Source organism: Seriola dumerili, unplaced genomic scaffold, assembly GCF_002260705.1.
Source record: "Seriola dumerili isolate Sdu_G_001 unplaced genomic scaffold, Sdu_1.0 BDQW01001387.1, whole genome shotgun sequence".
Classification (NCBI taxonomy): domain Eukaryota; kingdom Metazoa; phylum Chordata; class Actinopteri; order Carangiformes; family Carangidae; genus Seriola; species Seriola dumerili.
Window position 1 is genome coordinate 902,673 of NW_019175642.1, and position 22,701 is coordinate 925,373.

A 22,701-nucleotide genomic window follows, 5' to 3' on the forward strand; every position below is an offset into this window, starting at 1 on the left:
TTGTAGTTTGAATGCATTTCTACACAAATAATTTTACTTCTACTAGAGTAAAATTTATTTTGAGTAACAGTACTTTTACTTGATTACAATTTATCAGTGCTCTTTCCACCCCTGCTCCACATTGATAACCCATTACCTCTTTGGACGTCCACTGAGAAGCCTGCTGGCCGGCGATGAAGCCCACCAAAGCAGCATTACCATTGGGGCTGGTGGCGTCAAAGGTCACACAGAATGGGCTGCCACTGGAGGATCCTGACACTATTTCCCCAGAGAAGCCCTTCTCCTTCCAAAAAGCCTGTGGAGAAAAAGAAGCAATCCACAACTTCATCATACATATGTCAGTAATGACAACACAAAACTCAAGAAGGTGAAATTGAAACAAATTTTGAGAAATGACTTGAATTCATCCAAAACATTTGGAAAAGACTGGATTTCATTTGTAGAAGAAGTGAAAATAGTTAATAGAAATAAATTAAAATATTGGAAACTCACAAGTGGTTATAAAACACCCTCTAAGCAGGCCGCTAGAGTTAGATGGTTAGCATGCTAACATCAATAGAAGAAAACACATGATAAAGAAGAGTTAACATTGGCATTGCTGTCCACCTCTGGAGACAGCTCTTGGTGAGTAAACGAATGAAGTTTGATGCTGAACTCGCAACATTACTTCTAGACTGGTAAGTAAACACTTCTTAATGCTAACACTGGCTATGGATAGCAAAACTTACAAATAGCTCTGTTAACATTAGCCCAAAGAAGGTAGCCTACTGGTCATATCAGACCAAGTAAGGCAGTAGCAGCAAAATGAAGAGTTCAATGCTGGACTCACAACGTTTTTCTAGACTGGTAAATAAACAGCAGTTACAGCTAACGTTGGCTATGTAGCAAAGCAAAACTCAAAAATAGCTAATCTACAGTAGAAACAGACATGGACTAAAGTAAAATGAGCTGAAGCAAAAATAATGGTTGTCACTGGCAAAATGTGGCACTAAAATCCATTGATACGTCAAGATAGAGATCAAGAGATGTCCTGCTAAATATCAAATACAAATATTTAGCAAACAGCCCTGACCTTTTGTGCATGAAAGCATGACATTTTTGATGTATGTGTGTTGGAAGCAGAGGCTTGTTCTTGATCTTGCTGCCTTTTAAAATCTGTGCTTCTGCCAGGAGCCACTGAACTGCCCTTGAAAGCGGAATAGAATCTTATTGACACTGTCACCCACATGGATCATTTAATTGTGTCAACATTGTATAGCTATCTAGATACTATGCAGTATAAGAAACCCTTAGTGCGAAACCTACAGTATATACTGCTACAATGTTAAAAGTAAGTTGAGGGTGAAGGCAATTTTTTGGCTTACTTTCTTTCCACTATCCTTGATCAAGTCAGTGAATTCTTATCAGCTCAGTGGTCATCACTCTTAAAACACAAAACCTCCTGGAAAACAGGCAGACAAATTTTTTTCTCAAAGGATCAACAATATCATTAGTAATTTGAGATTAAATTCAATACACGAGCAACTCCGATACAATGTATAATACAAAAAGTCTATTTACTAAATTCCTGTACAAGTTTCCCCTAAAGTGCAGCAAACACAGGCGGGATATTATGTGTGCTGAAACACCTGTTCCAGTGTTTTCTATTCAGGGCCTCAGTGTCAGCATATGCCACCATCCTATTTCTCATTGACGTGCGTCACTGCTCCAGAAAATAAGTTTTTCTTTTGCCAGATCAGTAACCCAGCTACTGTACCTCGACTTTTTACTTTTATCTCCGTGGCACGCTTTGTGTGTGTGCTATAGGCATCAAATGACACAACACAACGCTATGTGCAGCAGCTGGTGTGTGTTACACTTCAGCAGCATCAAGACAATTTGTAATTTAGACATTTCAAACTCTCATTATATACAGTAATTGGATATTAGATAGGTATTAACTTTGTCTGCTTAACTAAATATAGCATAGGTAGGATCACTCACCGTCATAAACTGAATTGAGGTGCATGTGTTTGAGAAGCATGTTCAGGTTATGAATGACTAATCTGCAAACTGAATGCTGTGCAGTTGATTTGCTCTGATTATTGGTATGCAGTAACTGCATGTGAGATGCAATGGCAGAAGACAAAAGCATTTATGTAGGACAGTTGTAATGTATATTGGTTGTTTTTTCTATGTAAGAAGCATCCATTCATAAAATATGCAGTGTCGTATGTACTACCATATAAAAAAGAGAGTATAAACATTTATAGTGGAGTACAAAAGCTTGTATGGGACCTATATTAAAGGGGCCAAATGTACAGTATGTACAATGATGCAGACAAACATTGCATTTTCATATGAAAAGTATAAATTTTTTATATATATTTTACAACATAGTTGATTTGAAAGCATTTCATATGCGCCAAATTTTTAATTTCAAAATCTAATGTCAAGACCATTCAATGCTTCATAAGATGGCACGAGAGAAGTAACACAAATGTCTCATAAATAATAAGCGCTTGACTCTCTTGCATGCGCTAAGTGTAGCCTGCTGGCAATCTTGCAGCCTCATGTAATAATAAGTGACTTTAATGTACCTGCAACAAAGCCTGTTGGCCAGCACAGGCAGATTTGAGTGAGCATCAAATGACAGTTCACTTTGACATCTTTTATTTATGCATATATTCATTTTATGACTTGCAGCAGTGGGTAAAGGAATATCAGCAATCTGCAAACTATTGTGTCTGTGTGCATATGCTTATGAAGCTTTCTCATTTGCATATGCATGTGCATATGCTCGCCTAATGCATATTTATTTGAATGTGTGTTCGTTTATCCATCCATACAGATTTACGCTGTATCTGCATAACACTAAGAGCATGCTAATTGTAAGTCTAAAACCCTAATTGTTCCATATTTATTTATGCGTGTGGTTTTCATATCTTGTTCTGCTCATTTTTATTTATCTAGAATAAATGCTGACTTGATTTGATAGATGATCACAGAAGAATTAATTCAATATTCCAGTTGTCTTGAATTATCTTGCCCACTTATTTGTTTGAAGAAATGTTGCTGTGACTGTAAAAGACAACTTAATTTATTTACATTAAACTGTGCTTGCACTCCCTTGGAGTATTTCTTTAAGAATAATGAAAGCACAATATTTTTCTATTATAATCTATAACTACCCTGAAAATAATAATAGATAGTTTGAAGTGGCATACACACAAGATTCAGGAGTCTTAACTATGGTGACAGAAAATTCTTTTGTTGCTTTCAAATGCTTTCTCCCAATGCCAGACCCACCTTCTTTTTGCACAACCCAGTACTGCTTTACCACCAAAGGGCATTGTCAGGGAGGTCCTTTTGAGTGTGAAGTATGATGGCTTTGCCTCATTCAATCATAGACCTCAGGAGTGAGTCTGAGGTGGAGAGGCAGCTCCTGGCTATACAGATGCACAGCATGCTCGATATGTTTGTAGTTCTGCAAAGAAATACCAATGGTGCTCTTTTCTCCTTCTTGGTCATAATTACAACATGGTTGAACCATGCTCAGGTGGTATGCATGGATTTTTTTTTTTTTTACTTCAAGGCACGTCACCTGTCACTTGGGTTTGCCTACACAACCAGGCTACCTGGGGCTTCAGGATTTCCTGATGTTCTTTCTTATACATCCGGACTTCACATAAGCTCCATATAATGTGGAAATGATTGTGCTGTGGCCCTGGCAAAATCTCCCAACATCAGGGAGGGTTGTCTCAGGTAAGTGAAGACACAAATGTGAGGCCCAGCCTGAGGCTACCCCAAGAACTTAGGTCCTGAGAGGGACAAGATGGTACCTCAAGGATTGTACCCCACTGTGGAGCAGCTAATCCAAAGCATGAGTGTGGATTCAACTATTTATGCTGAAAATGCAAAATGCTTGGCCTTGTACAAGTGATGTGACAAAAGCGTTAGAGCGAACTGCTCAGTCAGCTCAGTCTCTCTCTTTCTTTTTCTTTTTTTTTTTACATATTCTAGAGAGATGTCTGCTGCCATCTGCTATGAAAGTGTCTCAGTGATTTCCTCTGGTCATGGGTTTTAGCAAGAGGCTGATTTTTATCCACTCTCCTGTGCAATGTTTCTGAGAGGAAGTAAGATTGCAGTGTCTGGTACTAAACCCATTCTTCTTCTCCCTTCAGTTGGGGTTGCTGGTGGCTCTTTATGTCCTTCTTAAATGAGCTGTTTGTATGTGCTGTGTGGTTATTCCAACCACTCTCACAAGAGAACCAACACAATAAATAAACAAGGGAGAGCAATTAAACAGGGTCAGTAATGTAACCCCGCCAATGTGCAGATTCTGACTTGTCTGGGATAGAGACTGTATCTCAGCTACTTTTTCAGTTATTGGGTGTTTTGCCTTGTATGCATCTTAAAGCCCAATTATAGGATATGGTCTGTACTAGTCATGGCTGAAATTCATTTTTTTGCCAACCACAGTAGCACATTGCTCAGCTTCTGTGCCCTCAAATCACCCGAACTATCACTTTAAGTCAAATTAGGTCAAAACACACAAACATTCAGTGTGACTTACACCTCCTCAAGGATATCATCATATCAGATGTCGATTGCAAATAAATGTCCATAAATCCACTAAGAAATCATGAAAAATTATGTTTTATAGCTGTCTCTACATCCATGGGCACATAAACAGGAACTTTGAATAGTTAATTCAGAATACGTTTAATGGTGCCATTTTGCAAAAATGTTAAAGAAAAAAAAAAAAGTAGGCTAAAAACACAGAATACCAGAATGTGAATCCAAGTGCCTACTTGTAGCACACAGCACAACAGCACATTCGTTGAACTTCTGCTCTCCTGATGGATTTCTATCGTCATATTGGCTCCCAAATTGAGCCACATGTTGATTTCGGCATGTCTCCATCTATCAGATTAGCAAGCATATTTTTGTTTTACTCCATTTTCATATGAAAGTCAAATTTGTCCCACATCCACTTTACGATACAAGGATGTCACCCCAGATAGGCTTTGAATTACAGGAAGCCCAACAGATTCACAGAAAAAACATAGGTAATTGCATCTGTTGTGAAAAATTACCCACATACTGTATGTGGTTTGCATGGGATTGAAATCACTGACCAGCACAGTTAAAATAAGCTTTAGTCTCAAAGCTTTTCCAAAGAAAAGAGATGGGAAAAAAATTTACATTTCTCTCTAAACACAACTGAAGTAAACCTGGACTTCACTGTTTCAGTACTTTTAGCTAAGGATGTCTCAGGATAAGAGATCCCGAATGAATAGACAGGTATTTTTAATACATTATTATTCAAATTAGCACGTCACAACAAATCAACATTATTCACTGAAAAACGCAATATGCAGTCCCAATATGAAAAAGGCATTTAGGCTCAATGAACCACAATAACTACAATCAGATGTTTCCTGTAGAAATTGATCAGTCTGTTACGACACTGTGGAGGCATTCGTCCCACTCTTTCATGCAGAACTGATTTCACTCAATGAAGGATTTTCAAGCATGAACAGCTTTTCTTGGGTCCTGAAAGTGCATCTCAAGGGAACTTAACCCTGATAAGAGGCCTGAAGATCAGCTGACTTTGAACTGCTCAATAACATTTTGACAAGTTGCTTTTGACTATTTCCAATGCATTTCTTCACCCAGTATACTGAAGCTTTAAATTGATGGCAATGGTCAAAGTTTAAGTATTCCTGAGGAAGGACTGTCTGATTGTTAATCTGATTGTTATTCAAAGATATTGCCCAAAATATCTTTATAATGGGTGCATTCCATTTACATGAGCTCTAATAGTTCCAGTATGGTACTGCACAGTGGCTCCCTGTCATGGTGCACTGGGGCACTTGATGGAGCAGAACCGTCCTTCACGAAATTAGGTTTCGGTTTTGCTTTTTCTGCAATGCCAAGTCAAAATGTCTGTATAGTTGCCATTGATATGGCTAGTGTAGAACAAAATTCACATAAAATTGTGTTTAACATCAAGCCTAAAGAGCCTAACTTGTTCATCAATATCAATATTCATTTGTGCTATATGTATCAAATTGGTGTTTGACCTATTGATGATTTGATGAGTGATCTTCAAAACTGGTGAGTTTTACAGATTCTCTGGAGGTCCACAGTCAAGTGCACCTGAGACTCCCTTCAGACTTAATAAATGATGGATTTAGACTGTCACTCCAGAGTACAGGAGTGTGTATAAAGTCTGAGTCTGCAAGTTTGGGGAAGTCCAGATATTTGGATTCAGCCTGAGTCAATGTCGGACACTTATCAATCCTTGTAATTAGTGTCATCACTGACAGTGCTAATGTTGTGCATCTGTAATTTTTGACATTTTCAAAATGTGACACAATCTATTGTGGGATTGTGAGCAACCATGGGCACTACTTTTTCTGTTCCATTGTGGAAAGTTTTGAGAACTCTATATCTTGCATGTATTTTACACTCAAACACTTAAAAAAAATGACGGAGGCAAAAATTATGGAAAGCAAAGCTATTATTTGCTATATATCTGTATCTGTTTATGTCACAAAAATATCTGTATTTGGATTATATTGAGCCATGATTTTAAAAACTGGGAGTTGCATCCATATTGGGAGGAGGTTCAGATTAATGTAAAATGGCAGCGCCCGTATGTGGGATATTTTGGCTTAATTTTGGTACAGTGGGAAGAAGAAGTGGAGATGCGTCGTCTATCTTCATACGCAGTCATCTTTGCGGACATTGTTGTGTGTCTTTTTCTTTTGTCTGTTATCCCTGTGCATAAGTAAATCTGACAGCCATTAGGCATTTTGCTTTTATTTAACTGCTATCAGAGACAGATGGGAAATGTAGAAAAAGAGGGGTGTGACATGCAACAAAGTTTCCTGTTGCTGGGAATCAAACTGTGGTTGCTGCGGTCATGTTGTATAAACCCCAACCATAAGGCCACTGGCATGCTCCATTTGCATCTGTTGATGAGTTGGTCAGGTCTTAATGTCATTTTGCCTCAGCAGTTATCTGTGCATTGGTCTGTAGTATCTTTGCGTTTCTGTCCCTCAACTGCCTGTTCGCAGTTAAATCTGCTATATGTGTATTTGCTGCATTTCCTTCCATCTGCCTGCATATGTCAGGGAAAATTATCCACGCACCTAACCTTCACACTCATAATTTCCACCGTTCTATTCTAGTGTGAAAGGATTGCATGTCTCAGTCACGTGAGCTCCGCCTCCTGTTTTACACTTGGCAGAAAAAAAATATTTCATATTTATAACTGTGGTAAGAAAAGTGAGCACTCCAATAAATCTCCACATGAGACTGCTAACACATGAGAGAAGACAAAGAGTCTCAAATGAACCATATTCTAGATCAGTGACCAATATTTTCATGTCTTTATCAGCATCCAAATGCATCTTGGCAACACACCAAGGCACAGATCAAATAAATGTTTGCATGAGCACTAATGATTTTGTGTTCATTACAGTAAACAAATTTAATCTACTAACAAGGTGCACAGTCATTTTGTTAATTAATTGTGTGGTTGCAGAGTATAAAATGGAGAAGATTAAACCAATCAAATTTCATGTGCTAGAGGCTCTTTTGTACAAAGTGTTGAAATCTAGAAAGAATTGGTGCCAATTGAGACGGCTGCTTCCTGCTACAGGCTCTCCGTCTTCTAAAATAGGTGAACAGATACAGATTCGAGAGCAATTTCCCCTTCACCTCTGATACTGGGAAACATTCTTGCATTTTACATGAAATAAAAAAAGAGAGTGCGCACTGAAAATAGGATTTCAGATGAGGCTGAGGCTGAGAACTACAACTTGTTTTGGTATCTTGACACAGTCTTGTGTGTGTGGATTATTCAAATTCAGGTTTGTGATACACGAGCTGCAATCTTGCAACATGAGACAACTTCTTCTCCGATGTGTCTTAATCTCAAATTTCACAAAACAAAACAAACTTGCAATCAAATGTGGAACATGGCGCTGCCACCACTTGTTATCAGCGTTTGCACAGTACTGCCAAGTTGCTTTTGTGAAATTGGCCCCTGTATTACAACTGTGAAAATATCAAATTTGAAAAATCCATGAAGAACTTTGTTGCTTCAAAATCAACTTTTGTTTAGCAATGCATCGATTATATTGGACTATGGAGCTTACCTCCTTACAAATACATATAATGTACACAATAAATTAAACCCTCTCATAACACCTTTGCGAGTGTGACCAGCTGAATAATCTGCCGTCATCTGTCCCTATATCAAGTCTGATGTTGCTCTATATGTCACCTATATTATTATCACATATATACATCCTCTAGTTATATGAAGATATAAGTTTATAACATATATGAAATACTCTATATATGAACATACAGTATACCAAAAATATCTATGTGATGAATTGATCATGTATATACGTGTCAGTCTATACTCGGTGACAGTATATACATGGTATTTATGTATGCAAGTTTATCAAAACAACATACATATGAAAATTCTATATGCCCATATATGTTTTGTATAACATTTCTATTTTCCCATTTTGGGAAAGTGGTCTCAGAGTTTTGGACCCTACTGTTTATAATATCAACATATATTGACAGGCTTTGGTATAATTTTTACATGTGTGCTGATACATGTACATATATATCATATATGTAAATAAAATATATGCATATACATACATACATATAGTCTACAGTCTACTCCATAAACTATTAACTATTTAATTTTCTCTATATTAATGTGACATGTCTAACATTGTTTAGAGCAAACAGAAACCCACTATAGAAGAAAAACATGTAAAACAGCTCTTCACAAGACAAAGAGCGTCTGTATAAATTTAATGTCCATGCCTCGTCATAACATAATTCATGTAAACATCTGTTATATTGCATTTTTATCTTCTGTTACTCACCGTCTCGTAGGTAATGATGAATTTTATCATGTGGCCCACAGGCATGTTCTGGGTAAGGAACGCTCTCTGGCTGGGCAAGGCTGGCTCGTAGTGGATTTTCGCTGGTGGGAAAAAAACAGTACACCATGAATCCCAATAACTGTGTGCTCTTCTTAGTTCCAGTAATCCCTGCCCTCCATCCCTGGTATCACCTGGTGTACTTTATATGTAATGTAGGACAAATGCTTCAGTGGAGACAGAGTAAAAAGAGGTAAATAAAAATAAGTGAGGAAGGATAGCACACTTGAGCTGATGCATCTATAGTGTTAAAGCTAGTGGGCTGACAGATAATTTGCAAAACAATACAATTTTGGTGAAAAAAATGTCATTATAAAGATTAAAAAAATATAAATGTTTTAAAATTAAAGTATCTTCACAAACACATCCTTTCATTGTTTCTTTTTTTAAATCTCGTATTAAGGCCTAACACTGTGATAAACCATGTTGTCCAGGCCAGACCACTTAGTACTTGTTTGCCGTCTCAGTCTGATTGCGCACTAAGAGATTACATCCATGGCAAAAACTGGAGAATCAAAGTGGATAGCTGGTTAGCAACAGGAAGAACTGAAAGAAAAGAGTCAAGAAACAGACGGTGAATCGACAAGTGATCCCCCTCCAAAAAGGAAAATTGAGCTTCTTATATGTTTCCCCTTATTTCAGTTCATTCCTGAATGACCATTACCACTCAAATAAAAAGTGCTCCAAAAAAAAATGAGCAAAACATTTTTCACCCACCAGATGATTTTGTAGGAGGCCTCTGATGCAGAAATTAAAGGGTTTTCGAATTTTTTACGTTTTAGTAAGTTTTTAGGAAAAGTGGGATTAGAATTTCTGTATTTGTACTCACATTGTCTGAACATATATACAGAAGAACTTAGGCTTCATTTGCAGGGTTGACTGCCTATTTAGCCCCATAATAGTATACATTATGAATGATAATAACACAACAGTCATATCTTTATGAATACTTATTTATTAATAAAAATGTAAGATAAGATTTACATTACAAATCTACATGTTGTATTTATGAAACTAAATTTTGTCAAAGTCCACAGAGTGTAGAGTCACAGTGTATAGACAATCTCTCCATGCTGGTGGCATTCTGAAATGGAAAAAATGGAAAATAATGAGAGACATATATAAGATACATATGAGTTTTATTTGTAGTAGATAACCTGAAAGACTAGGTAGACAGTATTGTGTGACTATGGGAAGGATTAGGATTAGATCTTGGATCCTCACTCTGAACACTTCCACCACTCTGCCTAGCCTTGTATACCCTCTATTATCATACTAAAGGAATGCATGCATCCATCCCCCAGAACATATGCCTGTTGCATTGTTCAGGCACAGGTGAGAATGGTCTGCAATGTGGGGGTGAACAAAGCAACAAGCATCCCCCAACCCATCCCAGAACATTCAGAACCTGTGTCCAGTCTCCACATGCAACAAGCAGCTATTGGGCAAACACGCAAAGCTAAAAAAAGCCCAGGATCAGTTAAAAGTTGTTGTTTTTTTTAACTGATTAGATGCAGATTGAGTTTTAAATGCTGCTGCAGATAGAGTTTCAAATACCAAAAACAATTACTTAATTTATAAAATTCTGGTGTAACTAGAAAAAAAATAACAGATAAAACACATATAGAACTTAGTTACAGTGAATCAATGCATATATTATATTTCTAATGGTATTTTTTTCCATATGTGAACAAGTGAGAAGTTCAATGTCTCCATGTAATGTGTCAGGCTAGCACAAAGACGCAGTGTTGTAAAACTGCAACATAGACACAACAAGCTCAAAATCAAATTTGATATATGATTTCCACAATAACTTAACATCTACATGTTGTAGACAATGTAATAAACACAAATAAAAATATTTCAGGTAATTAACTTACTTGAATTTTGACAAATCCAGTCCAGTGAAACAAGGAGATGAGTTCGGAGGAAAGTTTGCAGGTAGTGTGAGTTCATGGTCAGATGGCCGGACCTATAAACACCTATTCTATCCAATAGCATTGTGAGGATAAACAATAGGACCCAGTGACTATGAAAATTATGAAAACTATGAAAATCTTTTTTTAAGATGGTTAAATGTGGCATTGCAATATTGCAACAGTGGGCCTTACAGGGCTATAGAATGCATTATTTGTTACAGGGTCGGATGTGGACCGCCAATGTTTTTGAGGTTTTCAAGTTGGCCGTGAGTTGGAAAAGGTTGGGAACCACAGCTCTAAAGATCATTTTTTTTCTTGTCTTTTTTTTAATTGAATCACTGCATGCCATTACTGGCTTTGCAAAGAAAACTGACCTAATCCTTGTCTGGCTCTTGCTTTGCTCAAAAGGACTAATCTTGACGCTTACATCTGTAAAAGGTTCATCTCATTGATGTGAGAGCCGTCAAGTAACTTCATCAGTACCATTAGAGGTAGTGTATGTCATGCTGAGAAGCAGGACTGTTTTCTGTGCTTGCTCTGGCGAGTGAAGCAACATCTGGCCAAAAGCCAGGATTTTAACGAATGAACCAGCGGAAGATGTGAAACATCATTTAGAAACTGTCAAGAGCCTGTCAGCAAGCTCAAAATAATGCCCTTAATACTAAACAAAATTGATGAGCCCGATGCAGTAAAATTGAAAAACAGTGACATGATAAGTGGCTCCAAACTAATTTGACATGGTCACTTAGACATTCAAATGACAGCACTGTACACATGACATAAGACCTGTCAAGTAGTGTCATATCCATAATGCTGCTTGTTTTGACAACGCCAGCTAACTTAATGGCAGGAAATGCCTTCTACCTCATTATTTGTCAGGCAGATGTTAAACTGTCGATGGCTAAATGAGACGTATTCTGGCATCTTATTCTTTTGAATGCTTAATGTGCTCTACAGTGACAACACTGTCATCGTCTCTTACGTGCACAAATGTGCTGTGACACCTTAGGGGAACTTCACCACAACTCAGCGTCACAGTTAAATCAAGATGACGTGTATAAACAGGTTCAATGCGAAGGCAGTTTAACAAAGGATTAAGCACACAAATCTGCTGCAGTGTGCTCAGAAGGTGTGCTCAAAGGGCTCGTTGATGGATAGGGCTGGAGTACCGCTCGTGAACGCACATCAGCCATTTGCAGCAATCACATTATTATACTATTGTCCTACATTCTGTCTGGCATCCAGCAGTTTCCAGACTTTTACTTTTGAAGGCGCTTCTCTTTTGGCACCTTCTGAAAAGGTGGCCTAAATTACAAACCTTATCCACCACAGGGTAAATACTGAGGATTTCTTCCCTGTCAATATAACTGAAAGAGCAGCTCGGAGAAAGACACACTATCTTCAACTTCACAACTTTTCAGTGTTTGCTGTTGGGTTGGTATAACTTTAAACTGCACACACAAACATAAGAAGGAGGACACAAAAGGAGGCAAAGATTATTTTGTCTGAAGAGTATAGCAAAATTCAAGCTTTTTATTATTCTATTTACTCATGAGGTGAGTGGGAGTGCAGCATATTCCCATTTTGGGCCATGTTTGTCTGTCAGTCAGTCTTTCCACCACTCCAGATCCAGATTGAGATACCTCAATAACTACTGGATGGATTACTATGATATTTGGTACAGATATCTATGGTGCCCATAGGATGAATCCTAAGGACTTTTACGATCCTCTGACTTTTCCTCTAGCACAATTAAGTGACTGATGCGTATGTTTTTTGTGAAGTGTCTCAAACATTCTGGCTGCAGGTCGTCCACTAATCAGAAGGTTGGTGGTTCAGTTCCTGGCTCCTCCAGTTTGTATTGCAAAGTATCTTTGGGCAAGATACTGAACCCCAAAACTGTATGTATGTATCATCAGTATCATCATGTGTGTGTTTGTGGTGGGTGTGTGTGTGTGTATAGTAGAAGTACACTATAGTGTATAGTATAAACTCAAGTGTTGAAAATCAGTTCAAGTTTTTTGGGGGCATTTTTAACTTAATTGTGATAGTCAGCATGAGAGAGAGAGGCAGAAAGGTCAGGGAGAGAGAGAGGGTATGACATGCAGCAAAGGGCCGCAGGTTGGACTCGAACCCACAGGTCGGACTCTTATTATTGTGAACAGTAAGAAAATAAAGTATAAGTCTAAGTGCATAGTGAATACAGTCAATTTTTGAAATGATGAAATCAGGAATCCGGAAAAGCATTCTCTTTGTGAAATCTAATCAGTAGTCAGATACCTATTGTATCATTTCCTGTTAATAAAATGGTGACATAGGTTGATATATTTATGCTAATAGTTTAAACAGCATTGTATAATGCTGTATAGAATTAGCATTAAGTATGGATTCGGGACACAGTATATATTTGCTTAATGTCTGCATGTTAGCAATTTCATTGTGGTCATGTTAACATGCAGACGTTAGCATTTAGCTCAAAGCACCATTAAGATACAGCCTCATAGAGCTGCTAGCATTGGTCTTGTTAAAGCATAATGCCAAAATGACGTTGGTAGATGTTATAGTAAAAGCACAATCCTTAAGTGTAAAGTGACATGCAATATACACTTTGGCATACTTAGTTTTTTTATCAACTACTAATGTTAAAAAATGATGACATTACACTACATTACTTTAACATTTAAGAATATTTCTTTTTTCTTTTCATCTTTTCCTCAGTTACTTGTCTGTATTCTCTACTGGTTTCAGTACCATGTGTACAAAGAAAGACTCCACGTGTCCTTTAATCAGCTTTAGAACCTGCTCTCACTCCCAGATTGAGTGACTTGGTGGACAGCAACTGAATTTAAGTTATTATTTTCTAATGATACATCGGTTATAAAAACCACAGTGCATATATTTCCATCTCTAAGTGTAACTCAATTATTCATGAATATCTACCTATAAAATATATGGTCCCATTTAGACCTTTCCAAAATGCAGCACTAGACAAATTGACCTAGTTTCAACCTCCTTAACTCCTTAATTTACATGTTATTATATTAAAAACGTAGTCAGTTTTATTAATTTATAAGAGCAATCTCTGTGATGTCAATCAGTATCCTGAACCATTTGAGTCAAACTGTCCCTCCTTTGTAGTTTGGCCACACATCTTACGTTACTTAGAAAGGATGGAGGGTGAATGTCAAAAAAAAAAAAGAAAGGCATTTTTCCTTGGACCAGACGTGGAAGAGTACAGCAAGTTTCTTCCCTGAAGGACACCCATTTGACAGCTCATCAGACTCTCTCTATGCATCACTCAGCCATCTTTGGAAAACAGCTGCAGGTTCAAGAGCATCTCATGGCTCCAGAGCAATCTGCACAACTGCTGGTTCCTGACCCTCAACACCCTGACTTCTAAGGACGCTGTTTCCCCCAGAGTGGATTTCTCTCGGTCTTTTCATCGTCTTTCTGTCTGTCTTAATCTTACTTCCTCCTCTTAAAGTACGCTGGCATTTGATCCACTTTCACTTCATTTTTGTGAATGCACTACTGGAAAACGTTGACCTTGCTTTCTCATTTTCCTCTGTCACTGACCTGTGAGTCATACCTGTGGTAGCCTTGAGCGAGGGGCTTCAAATTTCCATTACTTTCTCACTCTGAACTTTTAACATAGCACACAGGCACTTTCAGTGTCTTTGGCTGTCAGAGGGATGAGGAAAGTGAAACATGAAAAGCCACTCAAATCAAGACATAACATCAAAGGGACGATGATTCAAAAATGCAGCTTCCGAATGGCAATTTATAAAGAGGAGTGCAAAAAAAAACTTTAAAAAGTATGAAAAAAGCTAAAGCTAGCTATAACTGAAGTCTAGTTCATGGCAGTGCCTGTGTTTGCTGTGAAACTGGATTATCTCTTTCATCCTGAAAAGCCAACAGTGCAGTGCAGAGCATATGAAGTAACAAGCCATTGTGGAGAAGAAAAACTACTCACATGCATGACCTCTTGCTAGGTGTGGAATCAAGATAATGTCCACGTGAGGAGAGAGAAAAAAAAAGCCTCCGTACTGGACTTAATATTCCATGACTGCCATGTGTCAACGTTGTGATTTAACCAAAGATGTAAGCAGCTCTTATAACTCTGGGCAGGTATCCATACGGACGGGCAATTAAAAAAAAAAAAAAGGTAATAACGACAGATGGGTTTTAAAAAATAGCTATGCTCACTTTCATAAATCTATGAGGCCATCAGAGAAAGGCAGCAGTATTCAGCAGCCACTTAATCCAAATGTTAAAGATAGAGTCCTACATCTGTGTGCACGTTACATCACAGATCTTTTATTTAATTACGGACTAAGCCCCTTGACTCTGGCAGCAGACACCCTCCCCCATCTCTCCATACACACACTGTAGTTTCCAGCATTACTTAATAATTTCTGCTGCTGGTCTTGACAAAAATAGACTCATGGAGGATGATCCTTTTGGCTAAAATTGCCCTCATTAGCTTAGAAATTCATCTAACTGTGGTTTAATATTGGATGGCTTTTAATCTCCAGGGAATAGATACCTAAGTAAACATAGCTGGAGCCTCAAACATTAGACACATTTAATTTTGACAACTCATTTAAATGCCCTGAGAAACTATTGTCTTAATCTGCGTCTTACTGTAAGTGAGATCCTAGATGAGCACACTATTACCTGGTGGGGCGAGAGCACTAGCCTACTGGTTTGAACTGAGTAGGCTTTGTTGGAAAAAGGTGATGCAAGTTTTTGTTTTGTTTTTTTTCACTGACTGCTTTGATTTGTTTGTTTATGCTAGACCAGAGTGACAATGCACAACTCTTCTCCAATGCTTTACTGCACAAACATTTACCTATAAGATGAATGCAAGACAGCCAAACCATTCCACACAATCCTGATGAGGCAGGACTCATGCCTGATAGGAATTTATTAGTTTTCAAACTCTCTGATGCTAATTTAAACACAGTATAAGTTCGAAATAAGTTTTGCTACTGCTACACAGCCAACATTAGCATTAATAGCTGTTTACTCACTGTCTGGAAGAAACATTGTGAGGTCAGCATCAAACCATTCCTTTATGCACCACGAGCTGTCTCCAGCGGTGGAAAGCAACGCCAATGTTAACTCTTGTTTCTATCACATCTCTTCTCCTACTGAAGTTAGCAAGCTAACCAGCTAGCCACAGCCTGTTCACTTTCTGATAGTGACTTACTGTAGCCTCCAATGTCCCCTGAAGACGAAGTATCTTGTATTATAGAGATGGCCGAAGCTCTTGCCAAGCAATAATCACCACCACCTGCTCCATGAAGAAACCATGTTCAGAAGCAGAGAAAACGTATAAATGCATAGTCCCTTTAAAGTAAGTTTACCATGCTAACTTCAGTAGAACAAAAGACTTGATTTAACATTGTTTTCCACCATCAAGTTTGATGCTGAACTTGCCATTTTCCTTCTAGACTGGTAAGTAAACAGCTGCTAATGCTAACACTGGCTATACAGCAATAGAAAAACATACAAATAGCTCCTTTAAATAAGTAGAGCTGTTACACAGAAATAGAGCTTGAATTGGTCGATTATGGCATATCACAGGTGCAGCACATCAGTCTGTATGTTGGCTAGAAATATGTTTGATGTAATTTTAGGAACATCATCAGAGTTCTGTAATAACCAGACTAAAGGATGCTTGTCAGAAATTGTTTCTTGATAAAACTGTGTTAAATACGTCCTTTTCGATTTTTTTATAAAACTCCCCACTGTCAAAATCCCGTGGTTGGCAGGCAGACACAGAAAAGACAAGAGCTTTAGAGAGTCTCGACCATGGTCTGTCCTTTTCGGCATTTGAACATTTTCCATTTGTGAACCAATCTTTGTAAAACCACATTTACTATATTTGCGTGCTCATCAACCCTTACTATATTGCTCATCAGCAGAGATGTGAAATGCACACAGATAGCTAAATTCATTTCCACAGAGTCTAAACTCAGCAAGATAAGAATCACATTGCATTAGTTATCTTCACAATCACTTCAGCTCCCACTTCATGTTTAATCCCTAAATTAAGCTCCATTAGTTTCATTCACAGCCCAGCGGATACTGGCCTAGAATCCTGGCTCACACAGTGTCAGTTGGCAAATAAATGCTAACGCACTGCTTACCTGTTCTCTACTAGTGTAAACAAGGCCCCGGACTAAACTGTGAGTGGCAGATGTAATAGTTTCCTCACCACTGCCCATGCCTGCTGTCATTACAGCAGCTCCTCCTCCATGAGAAGATAGATGGCAACGTCAGATACGGTGTTGCTTGGCTGCCTGTCAGGTTCAGTTGTACTCGCATGAAACCCGCCTTTAGTCAGGGTAGGCTACAGTTACTTTTACAAGTGACATGAAGAACTTTAGCATCACCCACTCAACAATAAATGCCCACATGGACACATATGCGTACACACAGCCAGACAGTTAGCCTGCTCTGCCAGGGACTTCCTGCTTGATAAAGAGAGACAGAAAAACACATTGAAACAAAATGTTAATTTAGTAACCGCAGAGCTGTCTCTGTAACTATTGCTGAATATTAGACTGTATGCCTGATTGCATTATACTCCAACTGCATGCTGTGAAAGCCTAATTAGGTTTTTTGTTATGCAGTCTCAGAATGAATATACATGGGAACCTACTTACATACCAACTAAAACATGCATACTTCACCCATGTTTTCTAAAGTCAACACATGGCCAAAATCCTAATTTCCACATTTATCCTTTTCATGCATAGCAATTTCATATGCAGCGAAACCAAACAGTCCATAAATCATTGAGATGAGCGAGAGAAGTGGTAACAAAAAAAGGAAAAAAAGAAACAAAATTGACGGAACTCATTATAAAAGATGGATGGATGAATGGGGAGATAAATCCAGGAGCCAAGAGCAGGACAAACATAATATATTAGGGAACACACAGCTCATATCCAGTAATTCCGTTGGTGTGTGTGAATACAGTGGTGGGTGTCTTTTGATGTAAAGCACCTTGTGGACCCTCTGAAAGTATTCATTTCTGTGTTCATCCATCTACTCATTCACTGATTCAAAAGCAAGTGCCTGGAGAATTAATTAGGGATGTCAGAAACAAAAGTCTGCAACAGAGGAGCCAAACACAAGAAGCTATGGATACTGCGAACAGCACTTTGCACTTCGACTGTCCAAGAGAGGCTTGGAATCACCTAGAGTCATTGTCATCATTCCCACTGTCTGTGTTAAGCTCTCCACCTTCACTCTCCCATTAACTCAGGTTCACCCGCTTCCAGAAAATTACAACGAAACATGTCACACAGATGACTTCAAGCAGCAATCATATCTTTTATTTATCCACGACAGCTTTTGGGAGAGGTGACGTCTCAATCACTGGCCTGACTTTGGCTTTTGAGAGTCCCTGTCATCCTCCCTACACTGATTTAAGGCCAAAGCGTGGCACGGTGGCATCTGAGCCAGAGCAATCCAGGCTGCATAATTCAACACCGCTCTCAAACCTGTCTCATTAAGGATCCTGGCCGTGGTCCATGGCTTGGAGTATGAGGCTTTGAGTGACAGATCTGTTGCCAGCTTAGTACAAACAGGCACAGACCCAGAGTAAGCTCCAGCTTCAGATCCAGCTCCGGCCCCTTCCAAACCTATCAGAATAAGCCTGGACTCAAGTTTCAGCATCGACCAGCACCAACTCCACTCTTAGTTTGTGACAAGCAATGGACAAAAGGCAAAAATCCAGACCCAACTCATAATCAACACTATTCTCTCCTGCAGTTGATTATAAGTTGGAATGCAGGTTCCTATTTCCTGACCAGGAAATGCACATGGCTGCCACACGTTTAAGAATAAACACATTATATCTGAAGTAATGTCTGCTGCTAATTAAAAAGACTTCACACTCTTTTCCCATACGGTTGTAAATGTTATGTTAGTTGGTTCAATTAAAACTTTCTGGTTCTTGTGAACAGGCAAAAAAAAAAAAAAAACACTTTTCTGCAGGGGTCCATATTTTCCACTCCTTGGCAGCTCAATTGTGGTGAGGTCGGTAATGACGTGTTTGGCACTTTCAACTTCCCACGGCCGACCACAACGAATGTCTCATTAGCCCCCAGTTAAAGTATCTTCCTTGCTCTGGTTCAAAATCCAATCCAGGCAATTCTTCAGCCCAGGGCACAACCTCAGACAGAATTTACTTCAGCCAAAGTGACTGCCACACCACACAGCCAGGGAAGATTTAGGGGGAAATCATAAATTTATCTGCATGGATGCACAGTTTGCCACGTTTGACAGACGTGGTGAGAGAGGAGGATATTTGCCTTCTGCATCAGTGAGAATTTCATTTAGCGAGTCGACAGAGGTGGGAGACGCAGCACTGACCTGCCAAATGAGGGGGGCAGGTGACAATCACAGCTCTGCACAAGAAAGTGTCGGTGGCAGTCATCACCCTGGCCCACTCAGCACCCTGCTCAAACATATAAACAGAAATGCAGTTTTATTTAATGAGCAAGTTGCACAGATTTGTTAGTAAATTGAATCTTGTGTGGTGTGTGGTGGGGCTATTTGTAAATATAATTTACAGGCTGATTTCAATTTACACAGCGTACACAGACTTAATTAAACTTAACTTTACTGGAGTCATTGCTATTTTCCAGTAGCTGACCCCCAGCCACTAATGCATATCTGAAATTAAATTGGCCAAATTATAACATTACTGGAGCAAAATTCAGCATTTCCACCATGTAATCAAGACTATGTGGACATTTTGTACAATATGTTTACACATAAACTTTGATCCTTTGAAAATCAGTTCATCGCCTGTCATGAAATGCCACACTGTGCACATACAGATATGCTGCTGTGTTCATTAAGCATGAATTCGACAGGGAAGGGGGGAAAAAAGAGCTTCTAAGGAGATACCTATAAATTATGCACAGGTTTATAAATTAAACAGATTTCTCTCCATTAGATGATGTTTTGTATTTTTATGGATGTCGATTGTGACAGTCTGCTTAAAGAGGGAGATGTTCCAGCCATTTATGCAAACTTTGTGGTAAAATAAAGTTTAATAGGTGGTTAAATGATATTGTGATGGCTCCATGATCTGCTGTACATCATTCATTTTAGACTCACTGCAGACAGTCTGGCTCTTAATTGCAGAGCTCTTATGCACTTAACTCCTGTTCTCTCGCATGTATTTCCACTAAACTTAAGCCTCTGGTGATAATTGAAACTCACCCACCAGAGTGTTTCTGTGCAACAAAGGAAGCTCTTGTCTTCTAAGACAGCTAGATATTTTTGGATGCTGAAAATGAGAAATTCATATATATTTTCGGTTCTCTAAACTTGCTCCCTAGTAACTTCAGAATTATTTAAAAAAGCAACAACCCTCAGCTCTTTAGAGCAGAAACTACCAAAATTTAAGATCTCCAATATCCTCAAGTTTGGACAAGCTTGTCTCAAGGAAGCCAAATTATTATTTCATATACCACTACTTTCATAAAATAATGATTTTATCATTTTTGCTTTGTGTGTGCGTGGCACTTTTGCCTCACAGCAAGAAGAGTCTGGGTGTAGACCTTACCCAGGCCTCTGTGTGTGAAGTTTGCTTGTTCCCCTTTTGCCTGTGTAGGTCTCCTCTGGGTGCTCTGGTTCAGCTTAGGTGAAGTGGAAACTCTAAACTGCTATGAATGTGTGAATGTGTTTGTCTGTCAAAATGTTTTATCTCTGTGACAGACTGGCAAAATGTCAAGGATATGCCCTGCCTCTCACCCACTGCAAGCTGGGGCAGGCGGTAGCCTCCTGTGACCCTGCGCATGAAAAGCTGCCATGGAAAGTGCACGTCGTCCTTTTTTTTTTTCTTCCTTCTCTCACTCTTCTTGTCACTGTAGTGAACTTGGGAGCAGGACTGCAGTTGACAATGATTTTCACTATTTGTCAATTTGATCTTTTTTTTTTTCTGATAATTGATTAATAGGCTAATTATCAAGCAGCAACCCCCGGGACCGATAAATGAAGCCAACATGGAAAAAAACGGTTTTGGTCTCTATAGCTAATTTCCTCCTTCATGACAGCTGTACAGGGGATGAATTTTTATATCACCTTTATGTTACCTGTTTATTAAGGCTTAAAGTTATGCACAATTGAGGGCGTGCCGCTTTGAGTTATAGGTGGGTAAGCATGTGTCACTCAAAGTGGCACACCCTCAATTACTTTAAGCCTTAATTAAAATTTAAACTGATGAGTTACATCATTTTTTGTACCAGGCTGTAAACATGTTTATTTCTATTGTAAAGTTGAACATTTTAAATGGGAGTCCATGGGGACTGACTCGTTTTTGGAGGAACTGCATATTTGGCTTCTTCTTTCAGTCCCAAAAGTTGCTGCTTGGTTTTGTCCCATCATCAGTTGAAAACCCAAAGATGTTCAATTTACCATGATGTAAACCAGAAAAGACAAAGTATCACATTTAAGAAGCTGCAACCAGTTAATTCTTGGCTTTTAATTGCTTAATAAATGACATAAACAGCAATTATGTTATCAAAGTTGTTTTCTGTTTCTGTTCTGTTAATTGATCGATTGCTTAATTGACTAATTGTTTTGGCTCTATTTTGGAGGAAATGCAGACATAGACTCCTTACTGATGGCATTCAGTGTTCAGTTCAATACTCTATAGTCTATAACAACAATCACATCAAATATTTCAGCACTCCAAATTCAATGTTCTGTCCTTTAACAATCAATAATCACAAATGAATCCATGAAGAGTAGGAATGAACAGTATATTGATGTGGAACACTGGATAAAGCTCTACACTTAAGGGTGCACCGACCCTTCCTGGTCTCTCAGCTGTGGATAAGGAAGACAGTCAGGCGGAACAGACAGTGCCTTCACAGGAGACGGCCTGTTTCCCCGCTGAGGACGCTGTTATCTCTGTGTCATGCCTCATCAGCCCCTGAGAGAGCTGTTACTGTACTCTACCTGCCATATGGCCGTCACAGCAGAACCCAGCCGGACATTCTTCCGCCCCACACGTTCTGCCAGACACTCTGAAAGCTGTTGGGTGCCTCCCTGTGGAGAGACAGATATTACAATTTAATGTGGGCTTAAAACCCATAGATGCCCTCCTTCCCTGGAAAAGACAGGCTGCTTGAAGTTAAAGGGTCACTTCACCCAAATTACACAACAACAAATCCCTAGTGGTGTCTAATCAGCCATGCCAATAAAAGTTACATTTGCCAAGATTTTTATGTATCTGCCTCTGAGACTTTTGCTGACACCACCAATACAGCAAAACATTTTCTCTCTGGTATGCAAGCAAGTAGAAATGATATTTAATGAAATGAACCGCAGAACTAGCTAAACACAATTTTCAGACAAAACAATTTTCTTCCAAAGGTATAAAATACTTCTACTTTTTATTGTAAAAAAAAAAACATAATGAAAAACAGGACAACATAAAGGCTGAATGTAAGCACCAGTGCAAGTACAAAAGAAAAAAATACACTAAAGAAAAGGAGCTATGTGTGTTGTGTTTGAGATGTGTGTTGTATCGCCGTTTGCCTTTACTTTTTCATGATGTATGATTGAGCAAGCCCATTATAGTTCACATTTGGTGCTGCTTTTACTGCATCTATTGTATTGTCATGGTAATTCCTTCAGGAAATAGCTGGAATACAATAATAAGCAAACTGCTGCAGGTGGAAAAAGTGGAGAAAAATTTGTTAATTTCTAAGGCCTCCTAGTTTGTCCCTTCATCTTGACAGCCTGTTTTTTTTTTTTTTTTTTTTTTTTTTTTAGCA

The 22,701-nt window shown here is 38.6% G+C and overlaps 1 protein-coding gene across 1 annotated transcript in view; it reads right to left on the minus strand.

Annotated features, from left to right (window-relative positions):
* The window catches only part of LOC111238498 (probable flavin-containing monoamine oxidase A), a 46,103-nt gene that overhangs the window by 17,623 nt on the left and 5,779 nt on the right, over positions 1 to 22,701 (minus strand). The window contains exons 6-9 of the mRNA XM_022768043.1: positions 21,881 to 21,970; positions 19,280 to 19,364; positions 8,913 to 9,013; positions 137 to 295 (exon numbers count right to left, since the gene is read on the minus strand). Coding sequence (XP_022623764.1) covers positions 137 to 295; positions 8,913 to 9,013; positions 19,280 to 19,364; positions 21,881 to 21,970 — 435 coding nt within the window. The remainder of the gene's footprint in view (positions 1 to 136; positions 296 to 8,912; positions 9,014 to 19,279; positions 19,365 to 21,880; positions 21,971 to 22,701) is intronic.